The sequence below is a fragment of the Cervus elaphus genome, chromosome 25 (assembly GCF_910594005.1).
Source record: "Cervus elaphus chromosome 25, mCerEla1.1, whole genome shotgun sequence".
Taxonomy (NCBI): Eukaryota; Metazoa; Chordata; class Mammalia; order Artiodactyla; family Cervidae; genus Cervus; species Cervus elaphus.
In genome coordinates, this window is record NC_057839.1 from 5,246,948 (window position 1) to 5,267,119 (window position 20,172).

At 44.1% G+C, this 20,172-nt stretch overlaps 1 protein-coding gene across 2 annotated transcripts in view; it reads left to right on the forward strand.

The window, feature by feature from the left end:
* The window catches only part of DOCK2 (dedicator of cytokinesis 2), a 484,628-nt gene that overhangs the window by 46,139 nt on the left and 418,317 nt on the right, over nt 1-20,172 (forward strand). For both annotated transcript variants that reach the window (XM_043887430.1, XM_043887429.1), the window contains exons 3-8: nt 3,835-3,875; nt 5,001-5,056; nt 5,513-5,609; nt 7,908-8,056; nt 13,927-14,062; nt 15,448-15,602. In XM_043887430.1, coding sequence (XP_043743365.1) covers nt 3,835-3,875; nt 5,001-5,056; nt 5,513-5,609; nt 7,908-8,056; nt 13,927-14,062; nt 15,448-15,602 — 634 coding nt within the window. The remainder of the gene's footprint in view (nt 1-3,834; nt 3,876-5,000; nt 5,057-5,512; nt 5,610-7,907; nt 8,057-13,926; nt 14,063-15,447; nt 15,603-20,172) is intronic.

Sequence of the window (20,172 nt, forward strand, 5' to 3'; positions counted from 1 at the left end):
TCTGTGGGAGAATGTGAGGGTGGGATATTTCTAAAGAACAGCATGTATACTATCTATGGTGAAACAGATCACCAGCCCAGGTGGGATGCATGAGACAAGTGCTTGGGCCTGGTGCACTGGGAAGACCCAGAGGAATCGGGTGGAGAGGGAGGTGGGAGGGGGGATCGGGATGGGGAATATGTGTAAATCTATGGCTGATTCATATCAATGTATGACAAAACCCACTGAAATGTTGTGAAGTAATTAGCCTCCAACTAATAAAAAAAAAAAGGAAAAAAAAAATAAAAAAATTTAAAAAAATAAAGAAATAAGTATTTTAGATCAGTTGAGATCCCCTGCTTACCCTCCCCTGTTCCATTCTTGTCTTTTTGTCCATTCCTCAGGCAATGCTCCTCCTGAAATTGGTATGTTTTCTTCCAGTCTAAGATGTTGTACCTTTATCAGATGTGTTTACCTTCATAATTCTGTTTTAAAAAATAGTTTTGCAACTAACACCTACCACTCTGTGTGGTAGGTGTTATTGCCCTCATTTGACAGGTGAAAATAATGACGTTTAAGTGACATGACCAAAGATCATGTTGCCCTCAGGTGGCAGAGAGAGGACTGGATTTCTATTAAATAGGATGTGGATTCTTTTTTGATGTGCTGGGATATTTTTAATCTCTGCTCCTTCTCCCCTTCCCCACACAACTCCTGGGTCACTGGAGAATTTAGGTACATTTCATTTTGATATTTGGGCTGTGGGAAAGGAGGACAGTTGGAGTTTATCATTTTCCATAAGAATGGTTAAAAAAAAAAAAAAAAACTCCCCTTTCTCATCTTTCCCAGGATGTACTTTGTGAGTTTTCTATTTTTAAAAAGTTCTTGTCTCATGGATAGGGTTAGACAAAAAAGCCTTCCCTGTTACTTAACTGAAAGTGCATTAAGCCAGGCGATAAGGCCTGGGATGTGGTCGGTGCTCTGTTACCCAGAGCCTGGTTTTGATCGGAGTACCTGTCATCATGGATTTTGCTATGCCTGTCAACTACTGCTATCTGTCCTGTCCGGTCTTGGAGTACAGCCAGATATAGTGATTGGTGACCAGGTTTGGGAGCACACATCAGAGGTCACAGAGGTCACTGATTCAGCAGAGTTGGGACTGTCAGAAAAAGTCCTAAGGACAGATCTGATTAAGCTGATGCTTCATCATCACCTAGCAAGTGGAGATGGTGGTAAGGCCGTTTCATCAAAGATCACTGGGGATTTATTTCTGAAGGCACCTAGGTCAGTGCCATGTACAGAATAGAGCACAGTCAGTGTTTCTTGAACTTAAAATCTGGGAGTCAGATTGTGGATACTAAGGGTAAGCATCAATCAATTTCTTGCTCAGGAGTGAGTTGAAGTTCTGAGAATCGGGATTCCTACAAGGAGTGGCAAGTCACTGGTTATCAAGGGTGAGAGAGGGTGGTGTTGCTAGAAGAGGAAGTCAGGGGACCCTGACGGAGGCCCTGTTGTGCAGAGGCAGATGTGAGCAGCTAGGAGTCCCTTGACTGTTTTCCCAGGGGAGTCTGGTAGCCTTGGCCAGCAAGGTGGGTTCAGGTCACTGCAACCAAGAGAACGTTGACTGTGTGTGCACTCTAAGAGAACATTATCTGTGTCTGTGCTCGTCACATGGGGGCAGTGTGGTGGAACCGCTCTGAGGGCTGGCTTGGAGCCACGCAGACTTGCCCCTGAACCCTGGCATGTGGTTTGGCCCAGCATCTCCACTGATTTGTCTCAGTTTCTTCATCTACAGAATGGGAATAATGATGCTTAACTCACAGCATGATATGAGGGTTAAATGAGAGAAAACATGCACAGCTTTGTGTGCGTTTAGCGGTCAATAAATGGTAGCTATTAACAGTAATGCTACAGAGAAGTTGGTTGAATGGGAAAAAACTGCAAATAAAGGAGGCTGTTCTAGTGTAGTACTGTGGAGGATCATCTCCAGAGTCAGACGCTTGGATTTAAATCATTTAGATGCATCACTCACTAGCTGTGTGGCCATGAGCAAGTTCTTCATCTCTTTGTGCCTCTCTATTTTCATTTGCAGAATTGAGGCAATAATAGTACCTACTTTATAGAATCCATTTATAATGGGAAAAAACAAAACAAAAAGCTTCACCAGAGTTCTTGGCACACAGCAAGCACTATTGTTAATATAAGCACTGATTTTAACAGTTAATTATTACCAATAGTAATGGGGAAGTGATTAGAGTATGAAACTAGAATATGGTTCTTTATGAACCGGAAAGTGTTCCACCACTGGAAGTACTTAGTGGGGATGTAGTTTTGGGGATTCAGATGTTGGGAGGGTGGCAGTGTTAGGCCTCCACTAGACAAGAAGCCCGGTATGATGGCTACTTATTAGCTGTGTGACTGGGCTAGTTACTTAACTGCTCTGTGCCTCCGGAGGGCCACTCTTCTGTAAAATGGGACAGTTGCATTTCCCACCTTATAGGGTTGTTGTGAGGATCAGAAGGCTTCATATATGAAGGATACTTAGAATGGTGTGTGTGGCATGTGTGTGTGTGTGTGTGCACGCACACTCAGTCGCTTAAGCCACGTCCTACTCTTTGCAACACAATGGACTGTACCCTGCCAGGCTCCTCTGTCCCTGGAATTCTCTAGGCAAGAATACTGAAGTGGGTCATCATGCCCTTCTCCAGGAGATGTTCTTGATCTAGGGTTCCAACTCGTGTCTCCTGCTTTACAGGCGGATTCTTTACCCCTGAGCCACTGGGGAAGCCCACTTGGAATGATACTTTATTCCAAACCTGAGATTCTTTCTCTCCAGTATCCACTCCTTCCATTCTCTCTCCTTCCTCTACCTTTCTGCCTGTTTAAAATAGGAACCACTTTGGGCCCCTGTTTCTTTAGAACTTTCTTTAGCTGGCTCATGAATGTGAGGGGTGACTTTGCATTTTAAATGTTTGTTTTGGAGCTTGCACTTATGTCTGTTGAGAACATATTTCGACAGCAATCTGTCAGCCCAGTAATGAGGATTTGCTAATGAGCCTCCCGGCAGACGCTTTTTATTTACAAAGATAACAAATGCCACTACTTGGCTGTGCTTGAATCATTTCAAAGGCGAGTAGGCTCATTATAGTCATCAATACTTGCTATACCAAGGCTCATTTTGTCCGAGGACTGTGTATATAATTTGGATTTCTGTTCATTGAATCATTCTTGATATTCCTTCAAAGGGAAGAATCTTTTAAAACTCCTGTCCTTTCACCCATCCCTGAGCCTGTCTGTTTTGTAATGACTAACTTCTGCAGATTACGTGTTAGACACAATTTGCTGCTGTTAGAACTGTGGGCATTATTTTAGGATGTTTGCCAAACTCCTCAGACATTCTCAGCCTTTCTATGTTCCTAAACCAGAGGTTGAAAACATGCGTATGAACACAAGAAGGATGCAGGCAGTTGATGGAAAGAAGAGAGGGGCTGGGTAGAGGCTGGTGAGTTGGAGACGCCTCCTTTTGTCTGATAAGACTAGCTGCCCCTCACCGCTAGTCAACTGCAGCCATCGGGGAGCACTGGTCACCATCTCAGGGCCTCCTGTTTTTTCAAAAAAAAAAAAGGATTAAATTTGCATTTTTACGTGAAATCCCTGTATTTTGGGTCACTTTTTGGAGATGTTGGCAACTCATTCAATAGAATGAGTTGAATCCTAGGGCTTTGATCTCGACCTAAGGTCTAAAACACTTTGCAGTTTCTTTGCTAGTGAAAAACAAACAGCAACACCAATAAACCCCAGCAAGGGACTTGTAAGAATAGATGAAAGACCTGTTTCTTTGTTTTCTCTTTGCAGACTGGTATAGGGGATACCTTGTAAAGCACAAAATGTTACAGGTGAGGTCAATTTTGTTTTTATTTGGGACCATATTGGGTGTCTGTGCATGACCCTGCCAGTCCCCTGGGCAATTACTTCCCACTGTTGCTCCTCTGCAAACTGATTTCACTCCTGTCTCCTTGTGTCCAGGGTTTTCTTTGCTGTACCTTGATCAGTTCCCCCTTCACTCCTTCTTTAAGGCCAACTTCCAGACCTCTCTTCTCCCTGCAAATTTTCCTAATATGCCAGCCATATATGATTTCTCCAGTCCCATTGAATCATGCGTTTTTTATTTGAAATTTATCTTCTACTGTCTTTCTTTAGCTGGCTTGGGGCATTCGTCCTTTCCTCACCTGTTTCCAACATGACTCGGGAGAGACAGGTCCAGTCTCAGCCCTCAGGGACCTCCTCTGCCCTAGCCCCATACCACACCGCCATCTCCATGGGAGATGTACGTGCTTTGCTCATCTGCTGACAGCTCACGGTACCTCACACAGTTACCTGGTGTCCCCAGTGTACATGTTGGCTAAACTGATGAAGGAATGTCCAAGTAATTGCTCAACTTCTCTTGTCAACTAAGCCAAGCTTATGGAGCAAGGAAATAATAGATGCTCCTTCCTTCCTCCCTGACATGCTGTATTGGAAGGCATGATCCCTCTCTGCTCTCTAGAGAACAATCAAATAAATCCAGAGAGAAAGAGATCTCAAATCAAAGCAGCCCACATGCTAACCAGGGACACTGTTGCTTCAGGACCCGACCTTCTCTGACAGTACAGGGTGGCTGCTTTCCCAGAATTAGGCAGGAGAGGGGAAAGGCAGAGGACCTTTCTCCCTTAAAGTGAACCTCTTAAGCGCTCCTGCCTTGCCCATCTGATAGTGTGAGTGATCACAGTGAGGTTAGGGCATTCTTTGGAATCTAGAGCTATTGTGGGATCCTGAGCAACTGCTGAAGAAGGGGAGAGGAATTAGGCCTAAATGAGTGAATTTAACACCCACCACTTGTTCTGTTGAACTGGAATTATTCCTGTGAAGTTCGAGGTTTTTACCAGTTTGTAGCTTTTGGAAAAATCATGAAGACCTGGGGTCAGTTTTTTCTACTGGGACAAGTCATCCAATCTCATCTTATCTTATCTTATCCCCAACAGGGCATTTTTCCAAAATCCTTTATCTACATCAAAGATGTGACAGTGGAGAGAAAAAGGTATTTGCCATCTTCCCCCAGACCTGACTCTCCAGTAGCTCGTGATGCCCGCATCCTGTCTGCTTTGGAAACCTGGCTTGGCAGATGTGAAGGATCTGTCTTCTTCGTGCCCGTGTTTGTCTCCAATGCAAATTGATTCGTGTTCGCATCTGATTCTGAGGGGGTATTAGTACATTTGGAGGATCAAAGTTTTCACTGGCAGCTGCCTTTGAACTGAATTAAAGTAGGTTAATCCTGAATAATGAGCTTGCAGGGCCCACCTCAATGCAGGAGGACAGAGAAAAAGGAAGCCCCTTGCATTTGCATAATGTAATTGGTGTGGCTATTAGAAGTGGTTTAGTCTCCTGCCAGCAAGGCCCCTCTCAGCAGCTGCAGCTTAATGCAAATTTGCCAACATTTTATCTTGTTAGCACCTGGGTCTCAATTTCACACCGTTTTCTCTCCCACCTTAAATAGAAATATCGAGAACATTATTCCTGCAGAAATTCCTCTGGCACAAGAAGTGACAACGACACTTTGGGAATGGGGCAGCATCTGGAAACAGCTCTATGTGGTGAGACTCGAAACCCTGCTCAACCCTGGGATGGAAGCTGCTTACAGTTTTTGGCTTGGTTCAGATTTGGAATGTAGCCTTGACATAGTATAACAAACAGTATGAGGTCATCAAAGCCCAGAGAAGTTAGGTGACTCTCAGAGCCACACAGTGAGTTAGTGACAGAGTCACAGTAAATGGGCATCTGGGGTGATCCTTCTGTTTTTGTTTTCTTTTTTTAGACTAATGAAAAAGTTGTCAAACTTGAATGTGCTGAAGTATCACCTTGAATGCTATTGAAAGTAAAGCTTCCTTCAGTGGGACTCTGCATTTTAATAAACTTAGGGATTTTGACTTGGTGGTCTGCTGATAACACCTTGAAAACTATTGTTCTCATGTGTCAGTTCACTAATGACTACTGTCATCAGATCCATGAGAGAACTTGACCCTGGAAAAGTTAAGAGCGTATGTTGCATGGTTTTCCCTGTATTGAAGTAAATCTGATTTTAAATCCTCCTCTGATGCTTCTGAAACCCCTAATGAGAGTGGCAGCTAGGAGACCATCAAGCTGAGAGTGACAGTGCCGCCCCAGGCCCCGTGCACGTTTGTCGCAGCGCCGCACACTCGCCGGCGCTCCGCGCTGCCTGTGTGCTCACCTGTGTGGTCGTGAGTGTTGACTCCTGCGTGGCTGTTTCACAGTTATGGTGACGGGCACTTTCAATGACCATTCCATAAGTTTCCCAAAAGTTGTTAGGAAAGTTTATGGGGCAAACAGCAGATTTAAGGCTAAAGTGATGTATTATTTATGTCCACCACGCCTCTTACACATGCACCGTAGAAGCTTGACATTTCCTTTAAGAAATCTTAGAATGGCAAGTTCATCATGCCCTTTACCTACCAAAGTGATTCTTATTCTTCCATGATTCTTGTCATATCTGCATACTGCACATTAAGTATTTATTTAATAGCTAAATTGTCTTCCTTTTCAGTAAATTTAAATGACTTACACAAGGAATTTTACAATGTGCTGTCTCGTTCGAACAAGTCTCCAACTCTCCTACACCAACTGGATGCCCTATAATACAATTCAATGTAATTCTAACACTGACCACCCACGTGTAAGGGCTCAATTCTGTAAGACTGCCCTCACTTCAGATGCCAGCTGCAAGTGCCAGGTCCTCAGGCTACTTGCATTTCTGTCCAACTTGGTGCACATTCAGGGACTCCCATGACACTCCCTCCAACCTAGCCTCAGGTTCCATGAGTCCTAGAACAAGTCACAAAACTCAGGAAAGTACTACTCTTGCATATATATATATATATATTTATACACACACACACACACATATATGACAGCGGTTTAGTTGTTATGTCATGTCCAGCTTTTTGCGATCTCATGGACTGTAGCCCGCCAGACTCCTCTGTCCATGGGATTCTCTAAGCAAGAATACTGGAGTAAGTAGCCATTCCCTTCACCAAGGGAACCTTCCTGACCCAAGGATTGAACTTGGGTCTCCTGTATTGCAGACAGATTCTTTACTGTCTGAGCCACCAGGGCAGCCGTATGTATATATACACACATATAGAGAGAGACTATATATATAGTCATATGTATTATTCAAGTAAATATAGTGAAAACAAAACTGTTATTAAGTGTTTCCTATGGTACCTGTTAAAAGCTCTGAGCCCAAGAATTTCTCTCTCCTTTCATTGAAAAAAAAAGAATTAACAAATGTGAGAGAGGGGTTCAAGACATGTTGCTAAGAAACTGCAACTTTCTCATCCCCTAAACAGAGGGATGGGAGGAGAGCAGAGGAGAACCACCATTTGTATCCCTAATATGTGACCTTGTGTCTTTGCAACACCAAGAACCATCTTATGTCCCACGGGCTGTGCACGTGTCACACTTGGGGGAACACTGCCCTAGAAACCGGCCTGTTCTAACAGAGAAGTGGCCCTGGTTCTTAGCCTTAAAGGGCCTGGCCTCTGAGACCTGTACTGCAGCAGATGTTCATGGCATTCCTGCTCAACATGTATCTTTTTGGATAAGAGTCAGAAATAACTCTTCCTTTTTTTTTAAAACCAGGAAGTGATTAGGATCGCTACTTTTGCTTTTGAGAGACCCCTGTGGCCCCAGGGAAGGAAACATGTCAATGACAAAGGCCACCACCCAACCCCTTCACAGCTGGGCAGGGGCCAGGCAGGCACTCAAGCCCTGGCCCATGAGCACGCATGCTAGACTTTGGCTCAGTTTGCCAAAGAGAGGCCCGAGATCTTTGGTGCAGGTGACTGTGGGTTGTTTCCTGTTTTTCCTCCTAGGCCAGCAAGAAGGAGCGTTTTCTCCAGGTGCAGTCCATGATGTACGACTTGATGGAGTGGCGGTCCCAGCTCCTCTCAGGAACTTTACCCAAGGACGAGCTAAAGGAACTGAAGCAGAAAGTCACGTCCAAAATTGACTATGGCAACAAGTAACCTCTCTTTCCTCCAAAAAGAGGCTTTTTTCCCCCCACCCCCACCCCTTCTTCCTTCTCACCCTCTGAGAAACTAGGTTTCACTTTTAGTGGTGAGTTTGCCACTTTCTATTTGGGAGAAGCTGCTACCATACTTTTGCCTGGAAAATCCCATGGATGGAGCAGCCTGGGAGGCTGCAGTCCATGGGGTCGCTAAGAGTCAAACCCAACTGAGCGACTTCACTTTCACTTTTCACTTTCATGCATTGAAGGAAATGGCAACCCACTCCAGTGTTCTTGCCTGGAGAATCCCAGGGACGGGGAAGCCTGGTGGGCTGCCGTCCATGGGGTCGCACAGAGTCGGACACGACTGAAGCGACTTAGCAGCAGCAGCAGCAGCAGCTACCAACGGGCCCATGATTGTGTGACTTTGTAATCACCCCTGTGGGACCCAGGGAAACACAAGCGGAGAGAGGCTTGCTTATGCAGTGGTTATTAGCAGGCTAGAGATTTAGGACACTCAGTTAACCTACTTTCAAGGATCTGGGGAGTACAATCATGCTGGTTCACTTTTGGCTTAGTTGTTATTTTATTCCTGCATTTACAACTGCCCCCTCTTCAATCCCAGTGTGAGACTTTATGTCCCTTCCCCCATCCTAAATTATCTAAACCACATGCTGTCAGCTAACTCAAATGCAAGGTTACAAAAGCATTTCCTCAAAGGGGAAGAAGCAGAAATTGGTTAGTCTGAATGCTGTGAAGTTGAGGAGAAGGTCTTACAATTTTTTGATGCAGGTCAATGCACTAATAATGGTAGTGATTATAACTAACCCCTAATCCAAGCTTGTTGTGCACCAGTCTTAAGCTAAGGGTTTCACATTCATTGTCTTATTTAATTTTTATAACAACTCTATGAGGTAGGCAGCTTTAGTATCCTGATTTTTTCAAACGAAGAAGCTGAGGCACTTAAAGAAGTTAAGTAACATGTCCAAAGTCACATAGTTAGTAAAAGGCAGAACCAGAATTTAGACCCAGGCAGTTTGTCTCCAGAGTCTCTGGACCTCACCATTATACTACTTGGATAGCATTTGAGAATTGTAAAGGCTTCCCCTCCCTCCTGGTTAAGTGAATACTCTCCAGACATCCTCCCTATTTCTTTAGTTTTTGTTCTCAAAAACAAACATGTATTGAGCACTTATAAGTGTTAGTTGCTCAGCAGTGTCCTAATCTTTGCGACCCCATGAATTGTAGCCCACCAGGCTCCCCTGTCCATGGAGTTCTCCAGGCCAGAGCATGAAGTGGGTGGCATTCACTTCTCCAGGGGACCTTCCTGATCCAGGGATCAAACCTGGGTCTCCTGCCTTGTGGACACATTCTTTACCACATGAGCCACCAGGGAAGCCCGTTGAGCACCTATACTTGGCCTGATTTCCTGCTGGGTTTTTTGAGGCCACAGAAATAAAAGTTCCCATACACTAAGAGTACAGCAGTCCAGTTAAGAGTGAGCAACAAGCAAAGTATTGATATGTATCGTGGTAACTCTGATGGCTGAGGTGGCAAGAGTCTTCTTAATTCAGTTTGGAGAAGGAAGTCAAGGAAGGCTTCCTAAAGGAGGTGACCAGACCTCAATTTTGAAAGATAAAGAAGTATCAAGTAGGCTTTAAATAAAGGGAGGGTGGGAGTGCATGAGGGAACATAGCATGTTCAGAAGACTGCAAAGTGGGTCCAAAGCCTGGAACATAGAGCCTGAGGAGGAAGTAGAAAGAGTCTCTGCAGTGGGAATAAAAAGTGTTTTTTTCCTCTCAGTCAGGCTTCCTTACCTTTGTCACATGCACTAGGAAGATGATCCAAAGATAGTCAATGGGTTCCCCTTACAGCTGCTTCCCACCCCAGGAGCACAGTCCCTCTGCTGGTCCCTCTGCTGGCAGCTGGCAGGCGAGTCCAAACCTGCTTACCACGCTCGTCATCCCAAAGCGACAGGAAGGGTTTGTCTGCAGCTGTGGCCACCATTGGGACAGTGTCATCTTTCGCTGAGCGTGGTCACAGCTGGGATGTGGGAATGGAGGGAGTTTTGCTGCTTTGTAACAATGGCATCTGTGACCTTGGATGTTTCCTCATGGGGGCTTCTGACAAGGATGGAAAAAAATGGTCACCACTCTCAGGAAGCCGTCCTTGATTCCCCCCCCCCACCTATCCCTGCTGGATTAGGCACTTTTGTGGGCCCTCAACACCTTGAAGAGTAACTACCTCCTTAGTGGCCTGCCTTCCGGGCTGTGCTGGGAGCTCCTCTAAGGCAGACCCATTTTGATGTACTGGGCCCAGGATGTGCACTCAGTAGGTGAACGGTAGTGAAGGGAGAGACAGGGTCTCCCCTCGATCAGCTCCCCCTGCAGAATCCCCGGCCAGCACTGCGCTTTCAGTCTCAGTCAGCTGTCTTTGGGGAAGTGAGAGACACTCTCAGAGGCTGAGGCCCTGAGCTGAGGCCTTTACTTTTCGCTTCGCTTCCCTGACGACCTCAGCTGGGAGAGAGAGAGAGATTTGGGCACCTTAAATGAATGCAGGTCTGGGTGTCTCAGGGGCTCAGAGCTCTGAAATGGGATGGATACCTTTCTGAAAGCCAAAAGGCCATATTTCTGGTCCAAGTGTCAGGAATAGCACGAGGACCATCAGCTCAGGCTGTGAGAGTCAGGGGAGCAGGACTCTGAATCTTGGAGGACTGGTCAGAATCAGCCTGTTTCTTTCCTCAGAGATTCTGTTCCTTCATTCAGTCATCAGACTTCTATTGAGCACCTGATAGGCACTCAGGACACAGCATTCACAAAATATAGCCTCTCTCTGTAGCAACAACAACAAAAGGCAAGCAAAAGGAACTAATTATACGTTTCTGAGTGCCTACTATCTCCCAGGTACCCTTTAGAGTACTTTTCAGGCCTAAACTCAGCCAAGTCATGTGACCGCTATGAGGCAGGTACTGTCATTGTTTCTATCTATTAGATGAAGAAACTGAGACCCACAGGTCAGTTAGGTCATTGTGACCAGGAGGCCCTGGGATTTGAACCAGGTGACTTGGCTCCAGAATTCCAGCACTTAACCTCTGTCTTCGACTGCCTCTTGGAGGACCATGCGGGTCAGTAAGAGGAAGTAAACAGACACTTGCATAGGAAGTCATGCATTTCCTGAGAAGAGGAAGCAGGAGTGACAGGGTGGAGGGGGCAGGGCAGGGGTGACGCTTGCTCTGCATCGAACAAGACTGGTAGGAATTATTAGGTGAAGAGTTCAGAGAGAGAGAGAGAGGCTTAGAGGAGCTGAGAGATGAGCATGACTGTGGCTGGAACCTCCGGGTCTGAGTGCCAGGTAGAAAAATTCAGATTTGTCCAGAGAGTGATGGGGAGCCACAGAAAAAGTTATTTCTCTTTTCTTCACCTTAAAATAATATTTATTTTTTGAAAAATGCATACAGTGAGGGCTTCCTCCCCTACCCTAGTCTGTCCTGGGTTCATTTGATCACTTTCTGGAGCAGAGGAGAGCTGCGGGGCTTACTCCCTAAGGAAAAACTGTCAAAATGCTCTATGCTCCAAAGTGAATGGTCTGATGTCCCAGCAGGAAGCAGCCTCTCCTGACCCTGGTTCAATCCTGCCCCTTGATGACTAAAGCTTCCAGGTTTCAGATGAAATTGGTAATGGACAAGCTCTTTGGTATCTAAGGAATGAGGAATCCTCAAATGAATCCTTCAAATCCCAAAACAGCTGGACCCAGGAAAAGTTTGTTTTATTCATACATTTTTAGAGCCAAATCCACTTTGATAAATTTTGAAGAGAAAGGAGCTAAAGAGATCTTGGCATTGAATTATGTACAGGCCATGGTCCGTCTTCTCCCAGGTCTTGGGAGGCTCTGCTCAGCATCAGTTGGATGCATTTAATCCCCTTCAGCATTGCCCCTTCAGCAGCTTGACTGTGCAGCATTACGAGTCACGTCTAGTTGGAAGTTAATTTCCTAATAAATGTGGACAAACGGGTGAGCCCTGGCTCCCTGCTGTTTGCGTTTGGCTGAGAGGAGAGATGTGCCTTTCAATCCAGTTCTCAAGTAAGAGCTGAAAACGCTGCTGTTCCCAATCTGGTAGTTGATTGTGGGCCCTAAGCAGGACCACTGCTGTTGCTCTCAGAGTCTCCCTCTCCTTTCTATGGATGGACAACGGAGTGCCTCCACGTCAGCATCAAGTGCCAAGGCAGCTTTAAGTTAGGTCCTCTGCACACGTACACCCCGTCCCCCAACCCAGTACTACTTCTAAGAGCCTGTTAACTAGAAAGTGTACCATAAAGGTGCATTTTTGAGCCATTCTTCTATGCCAATTCTACAAAATTGGATGTAACTTTATAACCATGTTTTAAAGATACAGTTTTGTAGATATGTAATGTTCTGCTAATTTGATTTTGAATTGTAAGTGTCAAGAGTTCTGTTTTGGGGTTTTTTATGTTTTATTATACTTGGTTAAAAAGGAAAAATTGTACGTTTTAGAATTTTTTATGAGTAAATTTAATGCACTGAAAATAAAAAGAGTGCAAACAAAGCTGCCACATTACTTTTTACTAGCTATGTGACATGAAGAAATTATCCTCAGTCTTTTCTTCATCTGTAAAATGGAAGTATTAATAGTACCTCCCTCATAGAGTTGTTATAAAAATTAAAGGCCTTAATATGTGTGAGCAATTTAATGTACAGCTTATTGAAAGTGCTGTGTGAGTATTTTGCTGTTATTAGTATCATTGATGCCAATCAGAATGGCAGCTGCAGTTGAAACAAATCAATACCAAACAGGGGAAAATCTTGTGACCCTGAAGTCACAGAGTTAAAGAGCAAGCCATGGGTAACAATGATATATCTGAGATTCCCACCCCCAACAACTATTTTCAAAATATTATTAATAAATGGTACGTGAATACCTTTCCTGCATTGTGTATCGTATATCATACTGCATTATGTTCTATTATATAAGCATTAAACAAAAAGAGATAAGGCAAAATTCTCCCTTGACCCCTCCAGCCCTCCTAGTCCCGGGCCCTGCCTGTCCTCGCAGACACGCATGTTGCCAGTGTTGGTGCGCTGTGTGCATACCTTGCTCTCTGCACATGCACCCAGGTCACATACCTGCCTTGCTTGGTTTTTTTCACTGAAAACACTGTATGCATCTTTTCAAGCTTGATTCCCCCCCCCCACCCCAGCAATCTGTATCATTAAACATATCAGAACTAGGGACTTCTCTGGGGGCCCAGTGGCTAAGACTCGATACTCCTGAGGTAGGGATCCCAGACTCGATTCCTGGTCAGGGAACTAGACCCCACATGTTGCAACTAATGCTGGAACTAAAAAATAAGAACACATATCCCACATACCAAAATGAAAATCAAAGAACCCGTGTGCTAAGACCTGGGTCAACCAAATAAAGAAAGAAATAAACACATCAAAACTATGTCATAGTTTTAAAGCCTACTACATGGAATTTCATTACGAATTCCATTACAGATTTATTTAGCCATTTTCTCTTTTGACAGACATTTTAGTGTTAACTAGCTCACTAAGTTCATTTTATGTTTTTAATACTTTGCTGATGCACACATATCCTTGTTCAAGTGTGGTTGTTTCTCTAGGTTCACTATCACAGGAAATATGCATTATTTTTTTTTAATACACACTGCTACAATACCTCCCAGAAAGGCTGAGCTATATCACTATGCCTCCCATCTGCATGCAAGGCTATCTGTGTAGAGCTGTCCTAAGGGAGACTATGACTGTCAGAAATCATGTGAACTTTCTGGTAGAAACTTCTCACCAATGTTCTATAGGCTTCCACCTCCCTTGATTTATCCTCATCTCACATTCTTGCTTTTCAGAATCCTTGAGCTTGATCTGATTGTCAGAGATGAAGACGGAAATATCTTGGACCCTGATAATACCAGCGTCATCAGCTTGTTCCATGCACATGAAGAAGCGACTGATAAAATCACAGAGCGTATTAAAGAAGAAATGGTGAGCTTTGTGAAACAGACTTTGTTTGGCCAAAGGAAGCAGGCTTTAGCACACCGTAAGCTTAAAATAATCTAATTAACCAGACTGTATATTATTCAAAGGGACATCTGTCCTGTGACCTGAGATGCTCAGTAACAACATGCATTTTATTGTGTTTTGTACTCAGATTTTGATTCATTCTACAGATAGCCCATGAGAAGTTTAATGCCAGGCTTTTCTATTCCAGAGAGGAAAAAAGAAGAAATGTAAAAAAAAGTCACTGAGTATATAATTCCAGATGGGGATGAATTTCTAAAAGGCAGTCAATTAGGGTTATATGAAACAGAGTGAATCAGGAGCTATTTTAAAAGGTACCATTAGGAAAGTCCTCTCCCAGGAGGGACATCTGAGATGACATTTGTATAATGTGACGGCAACAGGCCTAGGAAGATTTGGGGATAAGATGTTCAATGCGGGATTGGGGGGTGGTGGTCGGCATGTGCAAAGGCCCTGAGGTAGGACTGAGCTCTGAATGTTCAAGGAGTAGAAAGGCCAGTATGGATGGGGCCTAAAGAGCAGTGAAAGAGTTTAGTTAATACTTTGGAGAGGCAGGTAGTAGGAGTCGGCTCTCACAGGACCTAAGGGTCATGGAAAAGAATAAGAGGTTATTCCAACTGTGGTAGGAAGCCAACAAAAGATTCCAAGGACATATAATCTTTACAGTGTTAACCTAATCTGGTTTATATTTTTTAAAGTATTTTACCACTGTGCATTATTTGAAAGCAATTTTATTTTTAGCTTTACTGAGATATAATTTTCATACAATAAAGTCAGTTCATTTAAAATCGCAATCTAATGAATTTTATTAATATATAGTATTGGGCAAACTCTACCACAATTAAGGTATAGAATAGTTCCAACATCTAAAAGTTTCTTTGTGTTTCTTTGCAGTTCAACCCCCTTCTCCAACCCCAAGAATTCTTTTTTTTTTTTCCCAAGAATTCTTTGTATATTCCAGATGCGATTTTTTTTTATCAGATGTATGTTCTGCAAATATATTTTCTCCCAGTGCTTACCTGGGAGAAATGTATCTTTCAATGAGCAAAATATTTAGTCTTGATAAAGTCTGTTTAAACATTTTTTTCTTTTATATAGTTTGTGCTTTTTATGACACTAAATTTTATGAGGAAGGCTAGATTGTTTGCGGTATTCCCTAAGATCAAGATCAAGAGAGTCAAAGTGACTTGACTTAGACAAAAGATGCTTTTGGTGGAAGGCCTGAATATAAGGTTGAAATCTTTAGGCTCAAAACCTACATAGTTCTCAATATCCTGGGCCCACTTTCCATTGTCCTAAGTGGTGCAGGGCTAATTTTCTCTTTTCTTCTCTTTTCCCTTCCACCTCAGTCAAAAGATCAGCCTGATTATGGAATGTATTCCAGGATCTCCTCATCCCCTACCCATAGCCTCTATGTCTTCGTGAGAAACTTTGTGTGCAGAATTGGGGAAGATGCTGAGCTCTTCATGTCTCTCTATGACCCCAACAAGCAAATGGTCATAAGGTAAGTATGTTCAGTGTTGCCTGACTTCTCTATGTTTGGGAGGTGGGGGTTGGCAGAGCTCTGAGCATCTTTTCCTTACGCTATTACTTGTGGAGAAACTCCCACCCAGTAGAAAAACAGCCTAACTGAGAATGTGGACATAGCTTCTTTTGGGTGTGGGAGTCAGGTGGAAATATTACTTACAATGGCATTTTTTCTAAAAGTAGAGTTATGGTTACATAGTAGGGTTTTAAAATTTTTTTAAACATATTATATGTGTATTTTTATTTTTAATTGAAATATAATTGCTTTACACTGCTGTATTAGCTTCTGCTAATTGTGTATATATATATATTGTGTATCCTCTATATGTGTATATACCCCTGCCTCCCACCTGTCCCACCAATCCCACCTTTCTAGGTCATCGAAGAGCACTGAGCTAAGTCCCTGTATAGCAACTTCCCACTAGCTATCTATTTTACACATTAATGTATATATGTCAATGGTACCGTCTCAATATGTCCCATCCTCTCCTTCCCCTGCTGTGTCCGTTCTCTGCATCTGTGTCTCTATTCCTGCTCTACAGTACCATTTTTCTAGATTCCATATATGTGTGTTTTTGTTCTTTAATTGCTGTCATGTCTGATTCTTTGTTACCCCAGAACTAAGCACCTAGGCTTCCCTCTCCTTCTCCTAGAGCCTGCTCAAGCTCATGTACATTGAGTAGGTGATGCCATTCAACCATCTCATCTTCTGTTATCCCCTTCTCCTCCTGCCTTCATTCTTTCCCAGCATCAGGGTCTTTTCCAGTGAGTCAGCTCTTCACATCAGGTGGCCAAAATACTGAAGCTTCAGCTTCTGCATCAGCCCTTCCAATGAATATTCAGGATCGATTTCGTTTAGGATTGACTGGTTTGATCTCCTTGCTGCTCAAGGGACTCTCGAAGGAGTCTTCTCCAGCACCACAGTTCGAAAGCATCAATTCTTCAGCTCTCAGCCTTCTTTATAGTCCACTTCTCACATCTGTACATGGCTACTGGAAAAATCATAACTTTGACTATAAGGACATTTGTCAACAAAGTAATGTCTCTGGTTTTAATACCCCGTCTAGGCTTGTCATAGCTTTTGTTCCAAGGAACAAGTGTCTTTTAATTTCAGGGCTGCAGGCACTGTCCACAGGTGATTTTGGAGCCCAAGAAAATACTATCTGCCACTGTTCCCCCATCTATTTGCCATGAAGAGATGGGACTGGATACCATGATCTTAGTTTTTTGAATGTTGAGTTTTAAGTCAGCTTTTTCACTCTCCTCTTTCACCTTCATCAAGAGGCTCTTTAGTTCCTCTTCCCTTTTTGCCATGAGGGTGGTATCATCTGCATACCTGAGGCTGTTGATATTTCTTCTGGCAATCTTGATTCCTATTAGTGATTCACCCAGCTTGGCATTTTGCACAATGTACTCTGCATATAAGTTAAATAAGCAGAGTGGCAATATACGGCCTTGATGTGCTCCTTTCCCGACTTTGAGCCAGTCCGTTAGTCTGTGCCTGTTACTGTACAATGTTTGTTTCTCTGTGTCTGACTCATTTCACTCTGAATGACAGACTCTAGGTGTATCCACATCATACAATAGGGTTTTGTAAGCAATTTTTGATTAATGGGAAACAACGGAAATAACAAGATTCAAACAGGTAGCACTGAATAGAATAAAAATATATTTTTAAAACAGAGAGTTAAGAAATGAATGGTGAAAATGCCGTGCCCTCAATGTCAGTGACAGGCTAGGAGTGTGAGCTCTGGAATCTAGGATCTAGGCGGGTTCACACTGTGGCCCCACCATTTACTCCTTCTTAGGCTTGGGCAAGTTGTTAATCTTTCTTAAGCCTGAGTGTCCCGTTTGTAAAATGTACGCATCAACCTCACAGGGTCACAGGCTTTTAATAAGAAAAAGCACATGACGCACAGGGCCTGTCACATGGTGCTCCAAGTGGCAGTGGCTATTATTGTAATCACCTTAATTAATTGTTCTTGGGAATGGAAAAGGTAAGGGAACTTCCGGGCACCTCATTTCGAGGAAGGCCAGTGTTGGGAATCTCCTGAGAAAAGACTTTGATGTGTCTCTGGCCCCCACTGCCAGCCTTGGCCTCTACTTGTGGCTCAGTCCATCCTTCCTCTCAGGTGACCACTGCCTGTCCCCTCCAGTGGAGTTTTGAGCCAACATACAGTCCCATATTTGAGATCCCAGTTAATGCAATAGTTTGGAGCTAGAGCGTGAGCCTTCTGCTTCAGTTGAGAATGTGATATCTTCTTACCTTGATTGTGTTGATGAAATTTCTAAGTCATGTCTGACTCTTTGTGACCCCATGAACTATATACCCTGCCAGGCTCCTCTGTCCATAGTATTTCCCAGGCAAGAATACTGAAGTGCATTGCCATTTCCTTCTCCAGGGGATCTTCCCAACCCTTCTCCAGGAAGATCCTCCAGGGGATCTTCCCTGTGTCTCCTGCTTAGCAGGCAGATTCTTTATCACCGAGCCACCTGGGAAGCCCCATACAGTTCCTAGTAACTTACAAAATTCATTTTAGAAAATAATGGCCCTCCTGGAGACATTTATGAAACATAGATTGACTATCTAAGAAGATTAAACTGAGGTCTGTATATGATCCCATATAATCCTCATTATTCCATATGATTTGGATGAGACAATGAGTCTCAGAGAGGTCAAGTGACTTGCACAAGATCACATATATTTATAAAATGGCAGAGGTGAGATTTCTCCCATCTGACTCCAAAGATAAGCTAGTTTCCAATTTAGTCTTGTTACCAAGGAAAGAGCTGTATCAGATATCCTCAGTGGGTCTCACCAGGGTCTTAGCACTGTATGGTGGAAAGCTATTTTTTATAGCAAACTTAAATCCCTAATTTAAAGAATCAGTCCAGCTCCTCTGGCTAGGCCTCAGCAGACACTGAGCAAGTGTTCCTGCTTCCTTAGCACCCACCTTGAGATGCTGGGCATGTCATAGGCTCCTTGCTATTCCCTGCCAGCTGCTCCCAAGACACCTGTGACAAAGATCATGAAAGTGCTCCTTGCCTCTCGAAAAAACACAAGGATTCCTCATAGCTGAATTGACAAGGGTGCCTGGCCTACTGGCTCATCGAAGTGATGGATGGCCTGAACCAGCTCTGGGGAGGGAAGCAATGGATCAGTGAGATGGCAGCTCTGTTCCCTGATGTGCCACATCAAATGATGTGCTCGACAGGGCATGCCTGAGTGATGCCTCTGAGAGTGCTGGAGACACAGAGGAGCCCTCAGGAGAGGGAGGGATGAGGGGTAGAGCCCACCCTCTGCCAGAGAATGAAGGAAAAAAGAGTAGAAAACAAAGAAAGAAGAGAGCAGGCACCATACAGGGAAGGGGCCGGGGAACTGGGAAGCACTCCCCATGTCAGTCTGAAGCTGGGTAGCTGTTATTTCCCTAAGAAACCAATTTTCCCCACTCCTGCCTGCCCTAGCAAGGAGGTGCCTACAGTGAGCCTCAGGCAAGTTAGTGCGTCAGCAGTGTGGCCTAGAGGTGGGCTGGGGAGAATTTGGCTGGGATCAACTTTTCCCTTGTGGCTCAGCTGGTAAAGAATCTGCCTGCAATGCGGGAGACCTGGGTTCGATCCCTGGGTTGGGAAGATCCCCTGGAGAAGGGAAAGGCTGTCCACTCTGGTATTCTGGCCTGGAGAATTCCAGGGACTATGTCCATGGGGTCCCAAAGAGTTGGACATGACTGAGCGACTTTCACTTTCAACTTTTCAATATTGAGATGAATGGAATATTTCAATATTGAGATGAATGGAATGAGATTCCAGTGGATGTCTGCAGAGATTTGGTTTGGGAAACTTAAGGTAAGTTTTTGTAGGACAAAAAGCAAGCAGCTCAGGCATCAGGCCGGGGCAAAACTAATTTCCAAAAGAAGCTCAAGAAAGAGTTGGAATGGTTCTCCCCCTTCCCCTGAGGAGAAGAGGTCTTATGGAAGAGGTCTTACCTGTCTTAATGCCAGGTAGGCCTTCAAATTTACCATCCAGATCTCCCTGGGCAAAGATGGAAGGGGCCAGATCAGCCTTCTAGATTGTTTTTCTTATTTATGATTCTTAAAATTTCTGGTGCCTGGTGTTTAGACCTGGCTGGTTAGTTCTCTACTGGGGATGCCACGTGTGGTTAAGTGAAGTGAAAATTGCTCAGTCATGTCCGACTTGTTGTGATCCCATAGACTAAACAGTCCATGAAATTCTCCAGGCCAGAATACTGTAGTGGGTAGCCTTTCCCTTCTCCAGGGGATCTTCTCTACCCAGGGATTGAACCCAGGTCCTTCGCATTGCAGGAGGATTCTTTACCAGCTGAGCCACAAGGGAAGTTCAAGAATACTGGAGTGGGTAGCCTATCCTTTCTCCAGCGGATCTTCCCTACCCAGGAATCGAACTGGGGTCTCCTGCATTGTAGGTGGATTCTTTACCAACTGAGCTATCAGGGAAGCCCCATATGATTAAAGGTTCTGAGAAATACCCAGATATTTCACTGTGGTGGTCCAGAAATAACCAATGGGAAATAA